At 39.4% G+C, this 21,328-nt stretch overlaps 1 protein-coding gene across 1 annotated transcript in view; it reads right to left on the bottom strand.

Moving 5' to 3' along the window:
- Window positions 1-21,013, bottom strand: part of ROR2 (receptor tyrosine kinase like orphan receptor 2) — a 155,768-nt gene extending 134,755 nt beyond the window's left edge. Inside the window, exon 1 of the mRNA XM_066181635.1 lies at window positions 20,707-21,013. Within this exon, the coding sequence (XP_066037732.1) occupies window positions 20,707-21,013 (307 nt within the window). The remainder of the gene's footprint in view (window positions 1-20,706) is intronic.
- Window positions 21,014-21,328: the final 315 nt, after the last annotated feature.

Raw genomic sequence — 21,328 nt, 5'->3', positions numbered from 1 at the left:
AAAGAAGACAATATTAAGCAATGCTTGACAATTTAGCTCACAAATATCAGCATCTATGACAAGGAGTTGCTGGGCATCTTAATGCAGAACAGCCAGCGCCTCCTCTTAGAGATGGGGAGCAAGGCTGGAAAGTGTAAGGTCTATGATTTTGTCACAGTACCAAAATATGGACCTGACAATAAGGAAAAGAGGTGCCAAAAGGGGCAACACGTTAGTGAAATCCTTGAGGTAGCAGAAGTCAATGCCTCACAGGCCACTTGGACCCACCCAGCTCACTTTGTCTCTGAGGGGAATCAGGCACCTGTGCAGGCACAGGCCATGCCAGCATAGCTGGGCACAGGGCTGTGGGCAGCCCCCACCCCAGAGCCAGATGCTCCTGTCATCTGTTTGAGGAAGGGTGCAATTTGAACTGAAGGTGTTGAGGAACTGCTGTGAAGACAGCAACATAAACCAAACCAAAGCTGAGATGGACACCTTCAGCCCTCCCTTCTTCTCTCTTCACAGTGCAGACAGCTAGTGCCACTCCTTGGCAGTTATTCCCAGCCAACACCCACAACAAGGGGCAGAATAACAAAATAACACCAGAATAACAAAAAGGATGCATAAATCAGAAATAAACTGAACACTGGCTAAAGGAATTTTTTTAAAACATAAAGGATAAAGGACAAGCACCCAGGCTATGCAGGCTAATGATCGCCCAAAATTTGAAAAAAAAGTTGTAAAGAATTTACATCTTCATACAATGTGAACAAACTTTTCACCCAGTATTTTCAAAACATTATGACAGAGCTAAGCTTAATTAGCATTACTCTGAATTATCTTTACAAAATCAAGTACAAATAAATTCAGTTAGTAGCCTACAAGCTTCATCACATTTAACCTTCATCTCAACAAAGGCTTAATAATTTTCTATTTCAAAGACACCTCTTGCCACTCTCCAATAATTAAAAGTGGAGGCCACTAGAGAGAAATACAGAGAGCCATCCAGGAGACCTTGGAGCCATGAAATAATTTAACTCCTGAAATGTGTTTGAACAATATTTCAGTGTGAAGAAACAGACATCTTTACTGTGCACTACATTCTTGCCATTCCAACCTGTCCGCAGGTTCCTGTTCATGTTCTTTTTCCTGTATATACAGAAAACCTTCTTTCTGGGAATACACATTTGCACAGGGAAGTTTCAGAGAAAGCTACACTTTCAGATGACATGCCTGAAAGTTTGAATTATTAAAAAAAATACTACCCTTTAGGACAGGAAAAAAAAAGACCAGGGGAAAGACATAGACCAGATGGTGTGGGAGGCAAATCAAAACAGCACAAGGGTTATTAAATTGCATCCGCTTGGAACTATTAACTGGCCAAGAATCAGCAAGACAGGTTTCCAAGTGAGCCTGAATACTCAAGGCTAAAATCCAGGGCCTTGCTGCAAAAGATAGTTGAAAAATCAATATCAAAACAATGATACTGTAAATACACAAGAAAAAAAGAATATTCTGTGTTTAATTTGTGTGCTTGTCACAGTTACAACAGTATATTGGAACGGAGCCATCTTTCTGATGAGGTAATATGAATACTGACTATCCTCTACCAACAATATTTTTTTGTACATGGTATGTCACAATACACGTAAAAACCATAAAAAATACTTTAAAATTTAAAAAATGTGTTTTTTTCTGAAGATACTCTGTATTTCTGGAGTTACATAAATTTTACAAGCAATTTCAAACATCCAAGTCAGAAAATTTTGGCCAAATTTGGCCACTGCATACAATGTAAATGCTTCCCAAATTTGCAAAACACAACAACAATTACAATATCACACATTTAATGAAATGCAAAGTAATTATTCCCTTTTGTTCTTATACTCTAAACTGCACAACTTTACACACTGTCGGCTGATCACAGAAAAAGGGCAGAGGAAAACTCTTCTAAAAGGCTGAGGAGTGAAGAAATAAACCTGAAAACATTTTCAAATTTGTCCGAGAAACAGAGGAGCTAGGAGGGCATTAACCTAAATTGTATTAGGAAAATATAGTAACAGCTCAGATTGTGCTGGTCAAGGACAATCAAATAGAGCAGTTGTTTAAACAAAAAAGAGTTCTTGAAGCCAGACAACACTTTTAAAACTCTTTTTCAAATGTAGTTAAAGTATACAATGCAAATAAAAGAAATCACAAAATTATGCATTGCATGCTAAAGGGAAAGGGCTTAGGTCAGGTATTATCAGTAATTACAGCTATGGAACTGCATCTTCAAAGCAGTAAATAATGAAGATCTCCACTCTCCACTGACTCAGAGTATCGTTCCTATTATGAAGAGAAAAATTAAATGCTGATGGCAACCTCATGCTGTCAAACCAGTCCTCATGCAATCAAGCGTTACAGGTTGAGATTTGACTCATACTTTTTTTAACTCAATATATGATTCTTGCAGAGTCAGAAAAAAAGGAAATGTGAAAGGCACTGTAAAGCAGGACTGTCAAGAAAAATGAAAAATGCCTTAGTGATACCTGCTTTTTCTTTGGTGATTTAACTTAAATAGCCACAGAAGTGTTAGCCCTGCTTTGAGGCCTGGATCCCATGAGGAATTGAGGTCCTTTCCAACCCTAATTTTCCCCAAATGGTGCATATTTCCACTTCATTTTCCTGTTCAGTCTCTAGCCTAACTAATGTTCAATTCTTTTCATTTTCTGTTATTCCTTTCTCTATTATCCATATCACAACTGAACATCAGCCTCTTCAAGATGTCCACACTCTAAATCCAGTCTGTCAAGGAAAACCCCACAAACGACCGCTGGCTGGGCTGTATATTTTACTGCTCCCAGCACTCTCAGAATGCCTTCCCTCAGTAAAAATACAGAGATCAACCTGAAGATAAGCAAACTGCTGTAAATTAAATCAGACTTATGAGCAAAATTTCCAGTGACATTTGTCCCAGTGAGATAAAAAGCAAAATCAAGTTCTATCAATAGGTATAGGACAATACACTACTAAACTAAGCCAGAAGAAAAGAAATTTAGGCAAATGAAAATTTTTAAACTTTAAAGAAGATAATACTTCATTTATATACACTTCTACATATGTAAAAATACACACATCTATTAACATATCTATCAGGATAGTATGAATTAGACGCACAAGGCAAAATTGTTAAACTTTCTTTCATTTTAACCAGTTTGCCTTCATAAAGAATCCCTAGACTATTAGTAGTCTAAAATATCCCACCTTTCTGATTTACATTTGGAAAAAAAATCCCAAACAAAACAAAGCAAATAATGAATGGCTATAAAGTATAATCAAGCAATCCAAACAATATAATTCAGCCATCATTTAAATAAAAGTTAATAAAAAGGGTAAACCAAAAGAAAATAAAAACAATGGATACCTTGAAATCCAACGGGAAGCAATCGCGAAAACATGCAAAAGTACAAGCCTAAATAATTTCCTGTATTTTGATAAGACGCAAGAGGAATATTGCCATTTACAACTATAATGTTTCAAGGGAAGGCCAGTTTGCTTGAACACAGACTTCCTAATCCAAAACATCTTCAAGACATCAAAACATCATCGGTCAAGTCTAAAACAGTCTAAATTCTTTAATAACACCCTCACTGCACACCCACACTTCACTAACTGCAACAGAATCCATTTTGTAACATCTGAAGATGAGCATTACACTTTTTGTAGTATTACCTTGCAGCCAGCATCAGTCTTTCCATCCTTCAATCATATATAAAAGAATAAAGGATGAGGGGGGGGGAAAAGTAACTGCAGACATAGTGCCCTGGAAATGTTTGGTACTCCTGTGGTCAGCACTATCTTAAAATTCGCTTTGAGGAAATTAACTGTTCCACCACTAACATTAAAGATGTGCAGTTTCTTCAGTAAGATAAAATGCAAAAAGCCAAAAAAAAAACCCAAAAAACCCCCAAACCAACAAACAAACAAAAAAACCACCTAAAAACCAAACGAAAACAAAAAATACCCCACCCAAAAAAAACCCCAACAAACAGATAAACAAAACAAAGCCCCCCACAACAACAACAACAACAAAACCGAAACAACAAAAAAACCCAAAAAACCAACCTCCCCCCCCCAAAAAAAACAACAAAAAACCCAAAAAAAACTATGAACAAACCCAAAAAAACATACACAGAGTTATTGCAAGCAAGCTCTTTCTACACCAGCTGTGTCTGGATGACATTTTCTGGGCCTAAAAAAACACTCCACTACTCAATTTTTTCCTTCAGACCTAATCACACCTCCTGTGCCTACAAAACTTTTAATGTCTTCCAAAGCCTGGAAGACTGTCCTTCACAAAAGTGTTTTAAAAGCTTGCTACTTGAGTGAATGACGGCATACAGAATAACTACTAATGCAAATCTAGTAGATAAAGTATTTTAACTCTATGTTTGTGAAGAAGAAAGCTGGAATTGCAATTAAAATAAAAATGTCTTGTGAAATCTGCTTTTTTTCCCACTCCCCAAATGATTTTAATGAACTATCATAGGACCTTTCTATTCACTGATATAAATTTAAAAAATACTAATTTTCTCTAAAGATATACTAAAAATTTAAGTCACAATGATTCCGTAAGTCAATTATTCAACCATTCATGCACATTTTCCTGTCTTCTAATAAACCCATGACAGAGATAATGTGAAATTCAGTCACTTTAGAATGGCTGTTGGTTTCCATCAGGTTATGAAATGCTTAATTTTCTTCTATACTTTCTGTTTTAAAAATACCCTTTTGTATGTCTCTTTACAATTCTGGTTGATAATAACTTGTTCATGACATTGCTTGTTCATAAAATGCTGTTAAGTATTTGTCCTTTATGCTGTGCTCTGTTTCCTCCTTTTAACAAGTAATCATTAAGAATGAACCACAGAATTTAGTCAAAGTTAGTTAAATGCCGTAGGTTACGTGTATACCAGGATATGTTAATGCAGTAAGAGCTAAAATTTTATATTTAATTGGATAAAAACATAAGCAAGCTAGTTACTTGACTAGTTGAATCCAAATCAACAACAGGAATTCTCTGACAAATAGCTTTAATTAGAGCATTTTGATCTTTCGTTTTCTCTCCACAGACTTTTGCCAAAGTCTCCATTAAACATCATATTAAGTAAATGCCCAATCACAGTCAGTCTGGTGCCATGTGTGCATGGGCACACTGTACAGAAACTCCTGCTTACACTAAAACTTCTCTGCTCTCAGCACACTTCACACCCCCTCCTTCTGCCTCATTTTTCTCATAAGCAAGACTGTCTCACTTTCGTGTAAAATTTTAAAATTAAATGGCATTCATTACTTTGTTTCCCTTGGCCACAGGAGTTTCAGAATGTGTCACTGATTCTAGAGAACGAGACACAGTTATGACTGTGTCAGTGAAATGAGACTCCCTGTTCCATTTTAGGTGCTGAACAGTAATGGATGCAAAGGTAACACAAAAATGCCTATCTGGCAAGTTTTTCAGTTCAAAGTTTATAAAGACATACTTTGATCATTTAGATCTGATCTTTTATGTTTTAAAATCTTTTATTCAGGTAAAAAAAATTAACACTTTATGTTCACAAGAGAATATGGTTTCTTACAGAGTTAAAAACCCATAATTACCTTTATCGAAGAGGTATAAATGCTACCTTAATTAATAAAGTTTAATTGTCTGTCTTATACAAAAGGTAGAGACTGCTTCCAGAACAGCACTGCCCCTCATGTAATTTATAATGTCACTACATGAGAGATAAATTAATGTCTTCAATCCTTCTGGAAGATAACTGTTTTAGAAGTAAAATAAAGTGGAAAATATGCTCATGAAACCAGATGTTTTAAAGTTCAGCCCAGAAGACAGCTGTTTGGGGGAGAAATGGTAGAATAGTCTATGGATTTTTGCACAAGCAGTTTTGTGGGATCTTAGGTATGAACAAGTTATGGTTCACATTTTTCCTTAACTGAGCAGTCTCATGGAGACATAGTCAAGTTTGTCTTTAAATGGTTCAGTTTTATTGTCCAGTTCAAAAAACCTTACAGTGTAAGGGGTTTTTTACAGTGTAAACCAACTTAATGCAAAAACACACATAAGTCAGGAAATCAAATTCTCATGAAGACTTATTTTCATTCAGATGTATAATTATACAAATGAAAACATAAAATAAGAAAGGAGACTAAAGCAACTATTCTATTCTCACTACACTCTGTAAAGGTCTGCCTGTCTAGATGAAGCCAGAAACAGGGACTCCATGGCTGTCCATGTCAGTTAAATACATTGAAAATTAAGTTTCCTTAGACTTAGAGAATCAAATTAGAACTCTTTCCACAGAGTTGGGGTGGCACTCTGGAGCTAATGGAACATCGCCAATGACTTAGTGATATAAGTCACTAATTATTCACTTATCATGTAAATACTAGTCTATATTTACTGGAAAATTCAATATATCACAAATCATGCCTGACATAAGGTTTGCTGATACACAACTGAGGAGAGAAGGGCTCACTCACATACAATTTTTTTAGTAAACATGAGAGACAGAAACAAATGACTGCTGTTCAATAGACATAAATGAAACACCAATGTTGTTTTCAAAACTTTTTATGGTGAAGCAGCGGTTCATGTAGAATTCCTTTTAAAAAGACTGTATTTGCACTGCATATCTGGGAAACACATAGAACACAAATACTTCTACTGCCTGTGCCTTCACCATTATGGCTGCAGTCATGTTTAACACCAATAACTATACAGAAATCAGGGAAATATCTGCTGATAACACTTACATGGCAGACAAAACAATCCCACGCAAATATCACAAATACCAGTTTCAAATACTTACAAGGATTTAGCACAGTATTTGATAAGCCAGTAAAACAAGTATTTGATAAGCCAGTAAAAAAGTAAGCTCAGGAATATGTTCTTAGTCTTTAGCTGTGTTTTACAGTCTGCACACACCATAAAAGTATTGACTTGGTTTCTAAATTTAAAAAAAACAAAAAATCCCTTCCTTGGATAGCTACTTACAATATTAATTTATATGAAATGCTTTTTCTATAGTAGAGGTCAAACTACTGAAGTTTTGAGCAGTTCCAGACACTCTACATATTTAGGGGGTTACAAAAAGATTAAAATTGTTGCAGTCAACCTTGACATAATTTGAAGCTGAACTACTTTATTTGCTTGTTAAATAGAATTTTGCCCCACTCTAGAAATTAAATTCACTGCAGAGCAGAGAATTCTTACCACTTCAGAAATATCTTGTTAACAGCTAAACTATGACCTAGATAAGACACTTCATCATGAAACAGAACATTAAATCAACTGAACTCATTTTTTGTTAAGGCAGGAAAACAAACTGTAGCCTTTTCAGGAGGGAGGACAACCATAATGGTGAAGAGAATGATGACTAATTGTATAAATGAAAGTACTGGCCTTTTTCCTCTTGGGACGCAGGAAAGATCCTTTCCAAATTATGGTTTTAAATTAAAGACATTTGGAGGTCTCAAATCTTGTCCCTTTTGGATGTATATCTAAATCTCTAAACCACCACATATTTTGTAAAAACTTCGCAGTCTCTGCACAGAAAAGCCTAGGACTGCCCCAACTGACTCAGAATTACCAAAGAGAGTAGTTTCATTGGTAGGTAGGAAGGAGAGGAAGGAGAGAGGAAGGGGAGAGAGGAAGGGGAGAGAGGAAGGGAGGAAGGGAGGGAGGGAGGGAGGGAGGGAGGGAGGGAGGGAGGGAGGGAGGGAGGGAGGGAGGGAGGGAGGAAGGAAGGAAGGAAGGAAGGAAGGAAGGAAGGAAGGAAGGAAGGAAGGAAGGAAGGAAGGAAGGAAGGAAGGAAGGAAGGAAGGAAGGAAGGAAGGAAGGAAGGAAGGAAGGAAGGAAGGAAGGAAGGAAGGAAGGAAGGAAGGAAGGAAGGAAGGAAGGAAGGAAGGAAGGAAGGAAGGAAGGAAGGAAGGAAGGAAGGAAGGAAGGAAGGAAGGAAGGAAGGAAGGAAGGAAGGAAGGAAGGAAGGAAGGAAGGAAGGAAGGAAGGAAGGAAGGAAGGAAGGAAGGAAGGAAGGAAGGAAGGAAGGAAGGAAGGAAGGAAGGAAGGAAGGAAGGAAGGAAGGAAGGAAAAGGGGTAAAAGAAAGGGGAGAAAAGAAAGGAGGGGGTGCAGAAGAAAGGGAAGGGGGGGGGAATTAAAAGCGTGAGGGGAAACCAATCCCCACACTAGTAAAAACAGCAAAGAGGGAGGAAAAAACCACAAACACTTTTTATATATTAATAAAGTAAAGGATGTGATGATTTTCACTATTTCACAACTATGGTTTTGACATGCAGAAAAACAAAGCGTGGGTTTTTTTTTTTCCCCAAACAAGCAGAGTCCATTGTTTTTTCTACACTATTAAGGTTCCTGAAGGGTCAGAATAAAAAACTTACTTCACACTTCTATTCACTTTGAGTGTTTCAAATTCAACAGGGTATTTGAAATAATGGCCTGGCAACCACAGTAGACCAAATTTCACTTCCCTTCTTTTTCCTAAGTAAAGCATGGTGAAACCCGGGCAAGGTAAAAGACATGGCCATTGTTACACTGTACATCCTGAAGAAGAAAAAAGTAACCACAGTAAGGTAAGACTTTCCCAAAGACAGCACTGCAGCCATGGTGGTACTGCAGCAGCTGAAGTTTCCAATTCTCTGCCACTCCACATTCACAAGCACATTAAAATCCCCTAACCGTGCTGTCACACATTCTTACAACCTTAACCTCACTTCTGCATCCCACAGACATTTATTTTCCTCATAAACCAAATCACAATCCAGATGCTCTGCTCAGACATGTCCATCCACACCAGCCTCTTCCCATACCACTCTTTACCAGCTTTGGTCTTCTATTCCATGTTAATATAAGTACAGGTGCTGATACCAGCAGCTTCTCAAACAACATGAGTTACAAAGGAGCATGTTAATTGCTAGTTCACAGAAAATTATCTCTTTGGAGTAATTTTTCCTACCTGCTGTCCAGGTATTTTTTTTTTCCAGACAGCTAGGAACAGCCACTGTGGATCATTGAATACTTTCCATCATTAGTAGGCAACCACAGCATGTCTGTGAATTCCTAAGATCTAAAGTGCTATTTAGTGGGCAAAGAACTAGTCAGAAAGAAAACAAACAACAAAACACCCAAGTGTCAGAAGAAACATGCTAAAGAGAAAAATATTAAATCAAAGAACCGAAAAATAAGACAAAGGAAGTGGATGGGATGATGGTGAGGAAATGAGGAGAACCCTCTAGAGACAATGACAACTACACCTATTTATTCTTACATCAGTTCTACAATTTTAAACCTGTAACTTATTTCACGTAAATATTAATGCTTAGAAATAATTTATATCATATGATTCCAAAGCTAGAGTAAATTAGTTAATTGCCTTGGCCTCACAGCATGCAATTATTCACTCAACATGGGACTTTGAGGAGTAAAAGAAGTAGGAATACATTACCCAGTGTGAGATTAAAGGGCACAATTTTAATCCACGAAATTGAGGCAGACATGATATTAAGAGTGAGAGAAAACTGTCATTTGCAAAGTTTCCTATGGGCTTTATCTAAACTCAGAAAAAAAAAAACAAAACAGTTTCTGAAAATAGGCAGGTATGAACTCTCTACATTTCAAATTGATGAATCTAGTACAATATGAAAATGTAGCCTACCAGAGCTATAGAAATGAAAGTTACAGAAAGACAAGTTATTTAAGAAGAAACCACAGAAGCACTTACTTACACATGTTACAAGACTTTCTGCTGCTGGTAGTTTAGCTCCTGAGGTCCCTAATATGACATTTACTATCCTCTTTGGAATGACAGCCTGAAGGTGCTAGTTGGGAGGGAGCTCTTCCCTTACGATGTTCTCATAGGTGAAACATGAAATTTTATATAGAGGCAAATGACAGCTCCTTACAAAACCATTAGAGTTAAGTGTCAGTGGTTAACTGAAACAATGGAGCTCCACAAGTTTCAGTGCTATGGATATCTGCCTTACTGAACTCCACAGGCAACACCAAGCTGCTAGGTGCTGCCAACATTCTGGTCTTAGTAAATGGAAGGAATCAAACACCAGCAAAAAATGGTATGGAGAGGGTGGAAATAAAGACAGACAATAGAGTGAAGACAGGCAGAAAGTTTCCTGCTTAAACCATTTCACTGGGACCAAACAGCGACTTCGCAACAATTCTCTGTGCAAGATTTGGAGTGGATCAGAACCTGAGCAAGGCCACACTGCCACAAAAGAGTTAGACTTCAATTTGGGAAATCATCTGGTAAATATAGGAAACAATCATCTTCCTTCAGCTGGTCCTGGTACAGCGTGAGCTAGAATATACCAGTTTTGGCTAGCACACCTCAAGAGAAATGTTCTGGAGAAGTTCCAGCAGAGAAGAATGAGCACAACCATGAGATACAGAAAATAGGACATAAGAGGAAAGGCTGAGAAAACAGTAGTCATGAAGGAGGTGTTGAGAGAGAGTTATCTACAAGGAGACAAGACAATTTTGGGGAAATATTTTTGCAAAAGTTTGAGGAACTACTTCAGAAACCACAAAAATAAAATCAAGTACAATTACAGGCGGCAGAAGAATAAATTATAATGCAAGTAATGCACTTCGATTGCAAACAAGTATAAGTAATCACTAAGCCTGCATGCCTGCCTGTGGAAGTGACTGAAGAACAGGCTATGCCAGCTAAAGTGGATTCTGTCTTGAAGAACAAATAATCCAACCTCTCAAAGTCCTTTTAGATAGATACTTTTCCCCCCAATCATACTGTGGTTACAGGAGACCTTGATTTTCCTAGAAAATATAATGGAGGTAAAGGCATTTGAAAAATTTCTACAGAGCCCAATGCCACAGTATTGAGGTTTGATTTTTCTCTATTTCTAGAAATGATAAATCACTGCCAAACTGATTTAGTACAAGTAAAGATGACACTACAAGTATTTCACTGATCATTAACGCCTCGTCTGCAGGAAGAAACCTGCATCCAGTTTACTCTTCAGTTTCACACTGAACTAAGACTTTCTAATAATTGCCTTTGTGGACATAGTAAGTGTTCAGTAAATGTGAGATAATGTTTTCCAGGTTTTGTAATTCTGAAAATATGCTATAAATCAACATCTTTGTTTTTGCAGTCCTTTCCTGCATAAACACATCATCCTCAAGTTCCAGAATCAAAGCTGCTCCTGACTTTAAATTTGGCCTTAGGATGACAGACAAGTGTAACTTCTGAAACCTGTCTTTCCTAATTCTGCATGCTCTTGTCTTTGACTAGCACGATTCTCTTCAAAACATTTTCTACGTGTGATATATTCTTAAATAAAACACTAGCAAGAATAAGCATATTTTTCTCAAGAGCAACATTATCCAAAAGCTCTCTAGACATAAAATTTGAAAGAACCACAGTTGGGTTTTTTCTGTTGCTCTGAAAACAATAGTATCATCAAAACGACTGAATTTTGTAACAGTTTCTTTACTACCTCTGTTATAGAGCAGATTTCTGAATCATATTTCTACACTGACCCAGAGAAAAAAAGATAAATGTGAGATCACCTTTAGAAAAGCGGGTTGAATTACTATCTGTAATTTCAGATATAAACATCCAAATTCACTGAGTTTGCAAAACCAAGTCTAAAGAACAGACTCACCCTTTCAAGGTATTTATTAAATACTACTTCTGGTCTGACTGGAAATACTTTTAAAAAAACAATTTGTTGTATTAAATTGTTTCCAGGCAGAGCTATGAAGCACAGTTATTTTTAAAACTGAAACAACAGCAGATATGTTTTTCTCATGTAGGTGTGGTTCAGATCTTATTCAAGCTCGCAATTTTATCTACATACTACCACTTTTCCCTTTGTAAGCTATTTTGGTCTACCATGAAAGGAGTCATGATTAACCACCACTATAACCACAACTTTTTAAAACATTTTTTATGTTTAAGCTCAACCTTCAACTACCAAGTTCCTAGGTTATCATAAATTATTTTAATTTCCCACTCCTCAGTAAAGAAAATTCTTATATTAATGCAATCCTCTGGTTTCTCTGCTGTAGACTCTTCTTCCCCTTTTTTTTTCAAGTTGCTGAAAAAAATGTTTCACATCTACTCAAAAAGAAGCATGATCTGTATTTCTGCACAGGAATTTGTAAGATTTAAAGGAGTAATTACAGATAGATGCTACAAGATTCTTGGTATTTTCAACTTACAGAATATTCAGAAAGCTTTGATAAGTCTTTAGAATTTTCACAAAACTTGGATTCTGTCCATTTACTTGTTTATTGTACTAAAAAAAAAAAAACTCCATTGTTTTATTAAAACCTTTAATTTAAAAGATCATCTATTCTTACCTATAATGCAATGAAAAACTCAGTGGACTCCTAAAATGCAGCTAAAGCAACAACTGCTGAAGATTCAAGAGTTCTAACACAAAGACAAATGGCTAAGACAGTTTGTGGTGAGAATCTGACAATTAATCAAACACCTGTTTGCAGACTTGACTTTCAAGGCAGGTGAGAATTTTCTTATTTAAACTGCACAGGTTCAGCTTCCCTCCGCACAAGCCAAATCTTAGATAGCCATCAATTACAATAATATTGTGTAATTGTGTCTAAAATTTCTAGCTCATACAACTATGCTGGTACTTTTGAATATCCGATTTTCTGTCTCCAAGAATAAAGTTCCATGGCAATTTATGGTGCTCTGCCAGGGCTCCCATGTGCTCACCCTCCCAGCCATCTATTGCCTCTTCCCTACGACACTGCTGGTGGATCCATGGTACTGGAGGGAATCCAATTCAGGGAGCCTGGCCAGAACTGGGCTGGATCCCACAGGGTTAATTTTTGTCCAGCCAGCTCTCTGATATGCAGTTTCCATAGTTTTGTATTACTTGACAAATATACATCAGGGCAGCACATGTCAAGAGGACATTTTATTAAAAAAATGTGCCTCTAGTTTGTCAGCAAAATGTAGAAAACAACACATATTTAGAATCAGAACAGAATGATTACTGCCTGAAATAAAAGGGTACATATGATATTTTATTTGGGTTCTCTATCTGCTGCCTTCTCTTGCCTATTTATACATCGGGATTTTTAAGAAGGGATAAATTTTATTATATACAGATACACTGCTACAACACTACTAGCTCTAGTGTTATTATTGGGCTTTTTCTATAACATAGTTCTGCTGTGTCACTTTTCCAAACTAGAAACAAGTACAGCAGAACTATTTGTTAACTTATCTTCCAGAACACATGCTCTCTCATTTTAAGCATTAAAAAAATCTCGGCATTCTCTTTATACCCTGTAACTTCTTCCTAAACTTTAAGATGATGAATAACACAGAAAATTTTACACTTGTTGGGGCATCTTAAGCTTTCAAGCAGTTTTATTTATTATTGGTTCATACAAGAGATTGACAGAACCTACTTTAAAGTTACTTAGCTGCTGTAGTCCAAGACTGCCAAGTAAAACCATTTTTCTTTTCTTTTTCATTTTCTCATTTTCGGACCTTGCTCTATTCAACAATACTTTTGATATACTCATATAAATAATTTCTTATGCAAATCCAAGCAAACTGAATTAATGTTTCCAGAACAATCCTTCTTGGCTTTTCTCCTCCAGAGACATCTTATTCTTATACAATCAGACCTTTGTTTGTTCTGCTTCCAAAGAGAAGGAGAACAAACAAACAAGGTCCCGCAACATCTTCATCCAATCTGAGGTGGCACTTCTGCATCTCAGACCTCCTGTCTCTCAATGTTCAACCCCCTCTGCCAGCACTGGCTGCCCCACAGACAATTACAGTTTTATCATACCACTTTCACACAGACCTACTGTACCAGTTTCAGATTATTATTTCTTTCCTTTTTATTTCTTTATATATGAAGAGCTGGGGAGGGGGAAGGAGGTAACTTCTTTTACTGATGCCTTGCCATATGCAAAAGAAAAAGTTCAGCAATTACAGCTGTTAAAGACCTCAGAAGTGAAAGATTAATGATTTTCAAATTAAAAGGAGCAATGTTAAGATTTTCCTGTGAAACATGGCTGCAACACCTGAGGTGAGTGTACTTTGAGTTAAGCAGCCCAGGGAAATCCTAGGAGCAGGGTTATCTCTGCCCCTGAACTTTGTTCTTCAAAAAAATTTTTTGTCTCCTTTACAACCAAGTCAGAGATATGACATCCATCTATTGTGTTCCAGGCATGGAAGAAAGCAATCTCTTCCATCTGTGCAGCAGCCTGCCACTCGTACTAGTCTGCCTTTCATAGAGCTCTGTGATTCCTCTTTTAGAGTTATATACAACAATTTCTGTTTGTTTGTTTATTTATTTGACTAAGGAGAGTGTTTCTGACTAGTGGAAATCAAGTTTATTATTTTCAAACCGTAATTTTTATACTTAAGGACACATGAATATTTTTTTTTTCTTTTGTGGTACATTATCTGTTCTCTATCTACACAATAATTGAGTATGTGACCATGTTATTGCTCTGGTAAAGAACTACTCCATTGATATTTTCACGTATGACTCAACTAGACAGTAGAGTAGATTGTTTTGAAAAGTAAGCCTCCAGAATTTTTGAACTCTTACAGAATTTACCTCTTTTTTACACTACCAGTCAAGTCATTCTTCTTATACAGACAATGCCGCGGGGGAAAAAAAAAAAGGTTAAGATGTCAAACTGTGAAAAGCAAGGAAAATAATTTATAGAAACTACTTCACCTTGAAAACATACTTACCAGATGAACTGTTAAATGAACAACCTAGAGCAGTTCTGATAAAGACAAGTGGCAAGGGATGAAGACAAGTAACCTGGAGTTACAGAATTAAATGTTTATGCCATTCATATAAAAGGAGGTCCAAAAAAGGAAATACAAGACAGAAATCTAAGTTTACTAGAGGTTTTATAGGTATGATATTATACACATGGTGCTTTTTGGTCAAAAAAAACCCAAACAAAACTAATTCTATTTGTTACTGTCTTAAAATAATATCTGAACAGAAATTTCATATCCAAAAGGTACATTAGATGTGTCTCCCATGTGATATTGATGGATTGCTCAGGGGGAAAATGGCAAATTTGGGATCCAATCTAATTTTCTGATTCAGCTACTCACACTTTAAAACCATACTCTGGCAAACTGTGACCCCCAACAGTTCCCCATTAATTTCACTTTGCTCTTTCTGCAAGCTGTACCCAGACAAGACACCTTCCGGTTGCTTCAACAAAAATCATTACAATGGAAGAAAAAAATGCCTTATGTCTTGTGCTAATTCTTTGTCCATGTATTCTTCCACTTTTTTCTCTATGGCTGCTTTCCAGTGGAGCCAGCTTGCTGATTTAACTAAATAAACCAAGAGCTTCTGGTGTATGTGAAACTACGCCCTCACCAACCACACAGCCTTCTCTTTAGGAGATGCCAGCAAACTCTGCTCTGCACTCAGAGGGAAACGCATGCTCATTCTTTAAATACCTTCCACAGAACCAGTAATATTGTGATACCCTTCTCTCCCTCAGCTACTATATCACTCTCCTTCACCATCAAAGACAGGCACGCGTTCTAGCAAAACCAGAAGGCACCAATATACATGAGGGCTTATTCAATCAGCACAGAGGAGTATGTTCCCTGTGCTTCGTTAAACAGCACATGCTACTGCTGATGCACGTGCACAATGAATGGCACAAGGAGATGCACACAACCTGATTTAACACCAGCTGAGAAGGATGGAAGTGCCTGTAGAAAACTCGCACAAGATCTTCAACATTGGTTGAATTAATTTATTAATTTATGCCGGTCACAATAATAGTGCACTACTTAGGGAAATGTATTTCTATTGTGATTTCTTGTTCTCACTGATAATACAATGCAGATTTGTTTGCATCCTTAAATGAAAGCTTTTGCCCACTGCCATCTAAAAGACAAAGTTACAATTTTTACCTAAGAGATCACCTTTTGACTTTTTGAAAAGTATGTTTTATGGCCTGAAAAGTCATGTACAGCCATTTTTAGTTTTAAAAAAAGATCACCAGCTGGCATCACTTGGAAGAGGAAGTGGAAGTCCTTTCCCAAGCTGGCCAAGGAGGACAAACAGATGTCACCAGAAAAAGCTTGTTTATAAGACAAGTCTATGGAAAAAATCAACAGAACTATCTAGCAGGATGCTGCAAGTGAATATTGGTGTATGGCAAAGGCCCATAAAAAGTAAAGGCAAAAAGCTGGTAAGGGACATTTCACTACTTACTTTTAGACAAAACCAAGAGAAAAGACAATAGTTCGAGTAAAATCCATGTTTGTCTCAAATGATTACTAGCAATGCTGTAGCAGTCTTTAGTGGAGTAACAACTAAAAGCAGGATTAACAAACAATGCACCTTTTTTCAGTGCAACAAAATCCTGTCGTTCCTTTTCTTTGAAGCGTTAACTACTTTGTAGTCACTGGATTAGAAGGCTTGAGTGCTTGCATACTTTCCAGACATGCTGAGCCTAATGACAACTTCCTTTATAAAGCAACAGCCTCACAATGAATAAACAAACTTAAATAGCAAACCATTCTTTGCACAGAGAACATAGTGACAGATGCTATAAATTAGATGGAATACTGTAAGTAGCATTTCTTCCTTCTGAGCAACCACACAAGGCAACAGAGAATATCTATAGAAAGAATTTTTTTTTAAATGAAAGTTTGCTTAATATTTTTGTCTGCAATGTTAAAAAAATAAATACAAAGAGACTTTAAAATAAAAGCTTGGGATGCTGTGTGCTTCTAAAAGACAATTTATTGAATCTAAAATGTGAATTTAAGACTCTGAAAATAAGCCATGAAAAGGACTCCACAAGTCTTCCACACAGAAGACTCTCGGGGCTATCAATCAAAACTCAGTATTTATTTGTTACTCTTCCTTCTCACTGGTTGGTGGACTAAGATTGTCAGTTTCCCAATTAGTGGTCAAACATATTTCCATGCCAATGCCTGAAAGCTGTTCACACCTTAGACAAAGCGCAGTGAGTTTAGAAAAAAAGATCAGCTTTTCTGCAAACAACTGAAAATTCACTAAACAGGATTAATTTGCCTTGTCTCTCATCTCCTCCTTTTCTTCCAGCATCTTGCATTTCTGTGCTGTTTACAGCAACAAAGAGATTAAGGGGGAAAGTGCAATTCCACTACAAAGGCTTAATTTAATCGAGACACTCAAGGGGAAAAAAAAAAAAATCAGTGCCAACTCTTGACCCAAAGATAAACTTCATCACTAAACTAACAACTTAATTAACGCTAGGAAGGTTTGATTAAGACTTGATCTAAAAATAGTTAATGTGGTCAATGTAATTTATTAAAAGCTATCAGCAAATTCCTTGTACTCAAAGATGTATTGACTTTTATCAGATGTACCTGTGTACAAATTCCAGAGCTGAATCGCTTTTATTAAAGTCAGGATGGAGCTATAGCAAAATCTTATGCAGCTTACAAGTTTCAAGAATTTTAACACTTTCTGTAGTTTGGCATTTAAAGGCATTCAGAAGTAATCCATACTTGTATTAATTTCTCCACAAACATTGCACTATCAGAAATTAGAAGGGGTTTTCCTTTATGAAGTTAGGCAGAAGTTTACAAACTTCAGAGTTTTCAAAATCATAGGTATGAGTTACCATCATGTTTTCATTCCTGGACATTCTGTTGACAGAGTTTTGGTTGTTGTTTTGTTGTTTTTTTTTTTTAACACTGCATTCTGCATATTTTTCAAGTCACATGAGCAATAACTTCCAGTTGATTAAATGTTTTTTCCTATTTAATGGCAAGGGTGCAAAAGTCTGTAAGTCGAGTCCATTTTGCATCACCATTTTCAACACTGCCTCTCACTTGGGCATATTCTAAAAGTGAACACTGAAAAGGCTGAAATAACATTTTCAAAACTAAACCTTTAAACAAAATGTAGATTAACAAATACTCTGTTTACCATTAAGCAAATCTAATTAAACAGAAGAATACCCCTCAACAACAGAAGTACACAAGAATTTATTGCTGTGATTATGGGCTCTCAACCACCGTGCTGCTTATTCAGAGAAGAAAATGGAGTCTCAAACTTCATGCCTATCGAAATAGAGTGAATCCACACTTTCTACAGGTGGTTGAGACGACTATCACAAGCCTGTTCATGGGGTACAGCTAAAAAAAAAAAAAAAAAAAAAGAAAAAAAAGAAAAAAAAAAGAAATATATATATATATATATATATATATATATATATATATTTATATTTATATATATATATATATATAAACCCCAAATACACTTTTAATGGTAATTTATGATTTTATAGTGCCTCTGAGAAGGTTGAAACTTGACATGTCTCCTGAGAGCATATACAAGCGGAGAGGGCAGAACACTGCCCACTAAACAATACTAAAGGAGAGGTGCGCTGCCACACTCCCAGAGCCTTTCCGGCCCGTTTTCCCAGAGCCAGGCGCTCCACCCATGGGCAACTCAGCGCCCGGGCAGAGGCTCCCGGGAGCCCGCAGCCCTCCACCCTCCGGGAAGCCTTGGGGAGGCTCTGCGAAGTCAAAGAGAGTCAGACCGTGGCAGATGCACCAGCGTCGTTGTTCTCGGGCAGCGGCGGGGGGCAAGAAGACGAAGGAAGGAAGAAATGAAAGAAGTTCATGGGACACTTGTGCACACCTCCCTCCCGCTGCATTCGAAAAAACAGATCGAGCTGCTCAGGGCAAAGGGAATAAAGAAGGGACGGGGACAGACAATCCCGCATCTTCTCTCACAGCCGTCAGATGACCGCCATCCTCCCTGCGGCCCCGGGGGATCGCCGGAGCCCGGGACCCCGCAGGAGGGGCAAAGCAGCGGGGCAGCCTCTTCAAAGGAAGCAATAAAGGCTCTAGGAAAAATAAACGCGACGGGAACTGACCCCAAATCCGCGAGCTGAAACATGCCCGCCTCCTGCTCTCGCCCCGGAAAGCTCCCAGACCTCTAGCTTTCTGCTGACCCTCTCCCTTCATGGCAAGGCAACAAATGGCAAGACCTCAGACCCCGGAGCTGAATAACAGGAAATATAAGCATCTGTCACCTCCCGGGGAGAGCTAAATGGATTAGTGAAAGCAACAAAGGGAAGAAAAGTTCTTTCAAACGTGCAATTGATTAACAAGTCCCCTCTAATCTGCAGCATCACTGTTTTTCCTTAAAGACATCATCGGTGTCCCCCAGCACGTCGGGGCAATTAAGTTAAAGCCAGGAAAGGCGGGGGAGGAAGGCACTGCTGACCCGCCGAGCTCCCGCGCTGCCCGGTGAGGACAGAACGGGAAGGCTTACAAACCTGGCATGGAAATGGTGCAGCCTTGTCATCTGCTCCCTCAGTACCTGGGCAAAGACTCCCGGGAAGGAGTTTGAGAGTAAGATTTATCTGACGCAGAGTGGGAGAGGGTGATTTTCCAGAGAATGGCTAAATGAAAGATCAAAGAGCTGGATCCGGCAGCTCCTACCTCGACCGTGCATTTCACATCCCAGAGAAAACGAAAACGTTAAGCCTCCCCTTTCCTGCTCCGAAAGCACCACACAACTTAGGCACGAGTGGAGAAGGGAAAATTTAAAAAAAAAAAAATTTAAAAAAAAGTTTAAGCGGCTTCTTTTACAGGAACTGTGTCTTACACCATCGTGGCTCTCCAACCCCACAGGTTCCCTTCAGGCCTCTCTAAATCACGGCGCTACCCTCGGAGATGGCGGATAAACTAAACTGGTATCTATTCAGCAGCCGCACCGCTGCTGCCACGCCGCAAGGTCAAATCTTAATAGGGACAGTTTATTCAGCCCTAAAAACAATCGCGGAGCTCACTGAACCGCGCGTCCTAGTGTTTCCTGAGCCCAGAGTCTGACCTCCTCAGTCCCTGAAGGTTGGCCAGGTACACAGAGAAAATGGGACCCTCTAAAGCCCAAAAACACACAGAAAGAAACCCCGCCGAGCCTCCATGAGCTGCAAGCACGGCTGCTGCCCCCTCGACCACTCAACTTTAATCTCCTTCTGGTTCCCGCTGAGATTTCTGGCAACACTCAAAGTCCCAAATAATAACACATTATTATAACCATTCCGAGGAAAGGGCTGGAGGGCGGGCGGTGAAGGAGGAAGCTCCACTTCTTGCTATCCACCCTCGGCTATAACAAAACCCCGAACTTTTCCTTTGTTTTCTCCTTCTTTCTCTCTCCACCCTGCCCCCCCTCAGTGGCTACCAAATAACCTCGGAGCGCTGAACCGGCCGAAAGGAGGCACGAAGCGCCTGCCGCCCGAGTGGGGCAGAAACGCTGGGATGTGCTCGGGCCAAGAGTTTTAGCCGCCCTCGCCTCCTGCCAACCCCCGTCTCCTCGTAAAGAACACAACATCAGGTTTCCATCGTGCCAAGAAAAACCGGGGGGGGGGGGGGGGGGGGGGGGGGAAGGATGGCGGAAAGAAGGCGAGAAAGAAAGAAAAAAAGAAAAATACGAGGAAAATAGAATAAAAGAAAGAAGATAAGAAAGAAAAGGTAGCCAACATGAATCACCACCTGGGGATGCTGGCGGCACCGCTGGTCCCAAATGGATACGCGCAATTCTCCTAGGAACAGGAGCAGCTTTCCCTGCCTCCCCTCTCCCCGCACAGCCCTACTCGAAGAGCACAAGCATCCTCCCCCGCAGCCAGGGGTCCCGCTCTTTACCTGCGGCGCGGAGGCGAAGAAGCGAGGTGGCCGCCAGCAGGAGCAGGAGGCGGCCCGCCGCCTCCCGCCGTCCCGCCGCCGCCGCGGGGTCCATGCTGTTCACCCGGCTGCCGCGGCAGAGATCCCGCAGGGAGCCGCAGGGAGCAGCGCCTGCGGGCGGAAAGGGCTCCGGTGGAGCTGCCGCGAACTTGTCCCGGGCACCGCCGTCCCGGCCCTGCGCTCCCGCTAACGGACCGGCCCCGACTGGGGGCGGAGGAAGCTGCGCTCCTTTCCCCTCCTCCTCCTCCGCCTTCTCCTTCCCCAGCATCCGAACGTCACCGAGGATCCGACACAGGGGAGGGGAGCAGCGCCGAGGGGCGGACAGGACAAGGACAGTCCCTTAGCTTCGGCACCCTCTGCCGGGGGCAGCCTCCGGCCCTCGGCGAGTCCGCACACACTTCTCCCTCCGCACTCGACGATCACCAGGAGCCACCAGGACTTGGGCCCCCTCTGAAAGGCGAGTCCTGATCCCAGAAGCCTCAGGAGCCTGCAACCTTATTCACAAAAATCCCCAGTAAAACAAAAAGAAGCGGGCGAAAGGCACATAGGTCAAAACCGCTACGGCATTTCTCCTTTTCCTTCT

This window comes from Chamaea fasciata, unplaced genomic scaffold (genome assembly GCF_029207755.1).
Source record: "Chamaea fasciata isolate MVZ Bird 193981 ecotype frontalis unplaced genomic scaffold, bChaFas1.0.hap1 SCAF_4, whole genome shotgun sequence".
NCBI lineage: Eukaryota > Metazoa > Chordata > Aves > Passeriformes > Sylviidae > Chamaea > Chamaea fasciata.
The sequence above is the reverse complement of the archived record's forward strand: the minus strand, read 5'-3'. Positions and strand labels throughout refer to the sequence as shown.